The following is a 5,078-nucleotide window of genomic DNA, read 5'->3' as shown; positions in this document are numbered from 1 at the left end:
CTGCCCTCCTCTGCAACTTCCTGCATGTTTGCAACCACTGGTTCATCAGCAGGTGCGTCACATTCATACTCCTCCCCATGGCTCTCACAGATGTTGTGAAGCACACAACAGGTCCATGTGTTTAAGAAGCTCTGCATCACTGTCGTTTCTCTTCAGAAGACATCGCCACCTACCCTTTAGCCTCCCAAATGCATTTTCGACCACAACTCTGGCTCTGGACGTTTTCCTGTTGTACGTCTGTTGCTCAGCAGTGAGACGACCGTTGTCTGAAAATGGTTTTAGGAGCCAGTCCTGCAGAGGATAGGCAGAGTCCCCGAGCACATAAAAGCCTACATTTACTCCCTCAGTGTTCTTGGTACTAGTTGGGTGCAGTTGTCCATGAGCAACCAAGTCCCAAAATGTGGACAATCGCAGCACACGGGCATCATGTAAGCTACCTGGCTGACCTGCATTAACATTCCAGAACATGCCTCTGCCATCCACAATGCCCTGGAGGATTATGGAATGCCAACCTTTCCTATTGAAGTAGTCTGTGTGGAATCCCTGTGGTGCGATTATTGGGATATGGGAACCATCGATGGCACCCACACACCGAGGAACCCCCCACCGGGTCTCAAAATAGTCAGCCATTTCCTGTAGCTTTTGCAGAGTTGGAAAAGCAATAACCTCGGCAAGCAAGACTTTACAGACAGCCTTACAGAAGTCCTGCACACAGCGGCACACAGAGGTCGTGCTGACACCAACAGGAAGCCCGATGCTCCTGTATTCACTGTTAGTTGCAAGCTTCCACGGTGCAACTGCAACTCTTTTCCTGAGTGGCACGCAGGCTCTGAAGTTGGTGTTCCTCTTCTGCATGGCTGGACGGAGCTTGGAACAAAGATATGAAAAGGTCTCTTCTGACCTTCTGAAAGGAGCTATCCAATCTGACGGAGTGAAGTTTGGCATGGTCACATCCCAGAAGGCGCTGGCACGGCTGAAGGCCCACACAGTTGGCTGCCGTCGCTGATTCAAAAGAGCCAAATAAAAAAACAAATTAAAACAGTCATAACACAGTAAAAGTAAAAAGAATAGTGCAGTGAAAAAGATTGAAGCAGTATGGTTATAGACACAAAGTTCACATCAAAAGAATTTGTTTAGGGTTAAAATAACAGCTGTTCCTTATGGAGCTACCAGTGACCGGCTATGTTTTTGATCACAAGCAGTCATGACGCTACAGTGCTATTGCTTGTAATAACCTAAATAATTAATTATAATAATTTAAATATAGCTGCCCAACTTATCTATGACATGCCCAGGAAGTAAAGAGTGAAGGATTCAGGCCCTCGTGTTGACTAGCATCACCATGTGTTGGCCTTTCATGTTTAGCATGTCTTAAAAAACAATCAATACACAACCAAACCATTTGATTTTGGTGCTTTTTTAGTTTTTCTTTTTTGATAGTTGCCTAGACCCCCCCCCCCCCTCTCAGAGATTATAACAACATGTATTACAGCATTAGAAGTGACTTACCACCTGGCGCCTCCGTCAGTAGAAAGTTATGCCTCGTGTCCGATATTAATTTCAGAAAGCGTCATCGTCTTTCGGCTGCCCTCCTCCTCGATGCACACAGCATAGCTCTAACCGCTATCGTGATGTGGGTGTAAAGAATATACCAAACACCAAGAACAGAAAGAACGCGCTGCTGACTGGACTCCATTGTTGTGTTTTGGCGCGTTCTCGTCGTGTTGTGTGACATTAAGGCACACATCGCGCGTGACGCATTACGCTACCCCGCCTGGCAACTGGAGCCTGGAATGCGATAGAAACGCTTGCCAGAAAACTTCTAGACCCATACCAGAACATACCGGTCCATAATACCCAGACCCGACCGTTCCAGACCAGGCGAAGGAAAAGAGCTTATAAAGCATCCTGGTAGATGGCTGTGTTGACCTTGGACCTCAGAAAACACCACGAACCAACACCAGCAGATGGCAGGCACCCCAAACCATCACTGACTGTGGAAACTTTAGACTGGTGCCTCTCCTCTCTTCCTCCAGACTCTGGGATATTGATTTCCAAAGAAAATGCAAAATTTACTTTCATCAGAGATCCTAACTTTGGACCACTCAGCAGCAGCCCAGCCCTTGTTGTCTTTAGGCCAGGCGAGACGCTTCAGACGCTGTCTCTTGTTCAAGAGTGGCCTGACACAAGGAACGTGTCAGCTGAAACCCAGGTTTGGCATATGTAGTAGGTTGTTAAATGCTATATAATAAGTTTGTATGAAAACAGACACCCCCTCTGTTTTCTGTACTATAACACTTGTGTATTATATAAAGTTAAGGTTGCTGTGCTCATTCACACCAGCAGAGGGTGCTGTAGAACCACTTTGGGCACAAGAGGGCTTCTGAGCAGGCACACCTCAGAATTAAACGAGCTATGCTCTGACAACGCGTTTCCCTGTCTGTCCACGGGTATGCAGAGCCGGATTAAATAAATGGACTACACTAGGCAGGCTGCATTTTTAGCCCCCCCCCCCCCCCCCCATCGATGTTATTTAATGAACTGAAATCTGAAACTTACCAAAGTTACTAATAAAAGTTCATTCACATTTTACATAGCCTAGTTTTAGGTTACAAAATGGTTGTTTGTATGCCAAAATAAGTCATGTGTTGCATGTAAAACATTCTATCAGACAATTTTTTGATATTAATAATTTATACGTCATTACACAGCTGTATTAAATGCTAATAAATTATCCTCATCTTATCGATTGGGAGTGTCATTGTCAAGGCGGTACCAGTAAATAACCACTAGGTGTCAATAAACTATGTAAACAGAGCAAATATGTGTCTTTGCTCTGTTTATATTTACTTAAAAAGATTGTCTGCTAAATACAATAACTTACAACATTTATAAATGTTGACAAATTAATCACATGGTGGAAAGACATTCAAGAGTAAATAGATTAATTTGAATGGACTGAAGCATGTTTTAAAGGTGCAAAAACAAACTATAAACACGCAGCCTAAATTATTACAGTATAAATTTAATACAATCTATAATCTTAAAAGAAAGTATTTTAATAAAATGAAAACGTTATCTTAAGTTTTGATCTTGCTTTATGCTCATTCAGGCTGCTTTTGCCTCTGCTGAATCAGAAATTCTGTGTGAATTTTCTGAGTGTGAAGTTATTGTTTTGCTATTTGAACATTAATAAAATTATTTTTAAAGTAATTAATAAAAGCAGCAACACTTACCAAGGAAACCATTTAGCATGCTCCGCTCTGGGATAATCTTCAGCCTTCCAGCATCACAGGGCCTCAGTCGCAGCAGAAACACGTCTAAATAACTGTTCCTTGGTTAAGCTTCGGTTTATGTCTCCAGATTTCCTCTGTGATGCAGAGGAATATCCAATATTTTGAGAGGGATGGTTTAGTGCAAAGTACTCACGCATCCTGTCATCAGTTTGGTACCACTGCAGGATCAGATGGGTAGCTAGTTGTTAATACCCTGTCTGGGTCTAGAGGCTCCTGTAAGACTATATTGGGCTCACTTCTGGCTGGCTGCTGTTCTTCCAGTTTGTCCTGCTGAGAAGGCGTTGATGTTGACGCCGTTGGCGCTACAGCGTCTTCCGCCGCATCTTCCACTGCGTCTTCGGGTCGTGTCTCCTCCGGGTCTGACTTGGGCCCGGCCTCTGGCTCTGCTGACTCGAGCATGTTCACAGCTGTCGGACGGCTGACCGAGCAGCCCGACAGAAACGTTTGAAAAGCCCCCCGCTGTCTCTTCTTTAGTTCCTCTTCATTTTTTTTTACGTTTTGCCGCACCCGAAAGCATTGTGAAAGTTAGCCCACTCAGAAACACCTGCTAGCGTTGTTGTGTCCCGCTCTGACTCTGACCGCTTGTCTGACGTCCTTCATTGGGTGGCGCCTTAATGTGACGTAGCCAATGAAACGGTCTATGGTTAAGATAAACATTGTCACTATTTTTAATTAATTAATTAATATTGAAATAAATTGTAGATAGGAGTCTTATCTACAAATTCTATCATAGGACATTTGTACATTTAATTTTTAATTTATTTATTTTTAATTTTGTCCCTCTGTCTGGGCCCCATCCAGCCAATCAGGCCCTAGGCACGTGCCTACTTTGCCTTTGCGTTAATCCGGCTCTGCGGGTATGTCTATAAAAGTTAAACGTTTGAACTGAGACTTGTCACGGTCTGGGGGAGTCATCTTTCTCTGATTTACTTTTTGAGCTTCCTTTCCTCTGCAGGTGGGCGTGTCCGGTTGTGGGGAAGTTGCTAGCAGCTGCAAGCAATCCACTCATCACCTGCCAGGGGATATTTAAGCACCTGAGAGGCGGCTTCACTTTGCTGGATGATTAACTCTACTTGGGTACTCAACTAACAGCCGAACAACTTGTATCTCCTAGTGATTTGACTTTTATCTGGATTTTGAGCTCTTCCTGATTTTTGACCACTTGTCTTCCTACCTTTTCACCCAGACATCCTGTTACAATAACTACCTGGTCAACCTGCCATTCGCCTCTCAGCGTCCTCCCATGGTCTCCCCCACGCCGGCTCCCCACCTTCCTCCTGGATCTCCTGCTCAATAATTGCTCAGCTCCCTCCTCGCCTGGACTCTCAGCTTCCTCTAACTCAGTAAGCCATCTGCTTCACCCCCAGACCAGACAACCAACCTCTCCCGAACATTCTAACTGAACCTTCAGACCGTAAGTCTTAACTGATCCATTATTCCCATTTTTCTGCAACCAGTCCTGACATTTTTTCGTCCTTCAGACTCCCCCCACCGGATCCCAGCAGTCCAGCCTGACATTTTGTTCCTGCCATTTCTCCTTTATAATAAATCATTATTTAACTCTAATTCTGACTTGTGGATTGATTCTGTATGTCGTGGGTTAGGCATATACCACCGACCATGACAAGACTTGGTGCTAATAAGACGTGAACGAACGTGTTTGCATGTAGAAACGCTGTAATGAAACCTTGTTTCTGAAGGTTAAATGACAAGGTGTGTTTTATAATGTGTGTGTACCTCTACCATTTTGTAGGATTGCGTTTTGTATTTGCAGATAAAATA

At 44.2% G+C, this 5,078-nt stretch overlaps 1 protein-coding gene and 1 long non-coding RNA gene across 2 annotated transcripts; one reads left to right on the top strand and one right to left on the bottom strand.

Annotated features, from left to right (window-relative positions):
* Positions 1 to 84: 84 nt before the first annotated feature.
* On the bottom strand, positions 85 to 1,359 carry LOC129154682 (uncharacterized). Its single transcript, XM_054734647.1, has 2 exons — positions 1,342 to 1,359; positions 85 to 1,002 (listed from the first exon to the last, which is right to left on the bottom strand). The coding sequence occupies exons 1-2, from the start codon at positions 1,357 to 1,359 to the stop codon at positions 85 to 87; spliced, it is 936 nt and encodes a 311-aa protein (XP_054590622.1).
* A 2,500-nt stretch (positions 1,360 to 3,859) lies between these two features.
* Positions 3,860 to 4,862, top strand: LOC107396764 (uncharacterized). The gene is made up of 2 exons (XR_011517104.1): positions 3,860 to 4,373; positions 4,483 to 4,862. It is a non-coding gene; the product is annotated as an uncharacterized lncRNA (long non-coding RNA).
* The last annotated feature ends 216 nt before the right edge of the window (positions 4,863 to 5,078 follow it).

The sequence above is a fragment of the Nothobranchius furzeri genome, chromosome 17 (assembly GCF_043380555.1).
Source record: "Nothobranchius furzeri strain GRZ-AD chromosome 17, NfurGRZ-RIMD1, whole genome shotgun sequence".
Taxonomy (NCBI): domain Eukaryota; kingdom Metazoa; phylum Chordata; class Actinopteri; order Cyprinodontiformes; family Nothobranchiidae; genus Nothobranchius; species Nothobranchius furzeri.
Note: the sequence above shows the minus strand (reverse complement) of the source record. Positions and strands in the feature narration are given on the sequence as shown.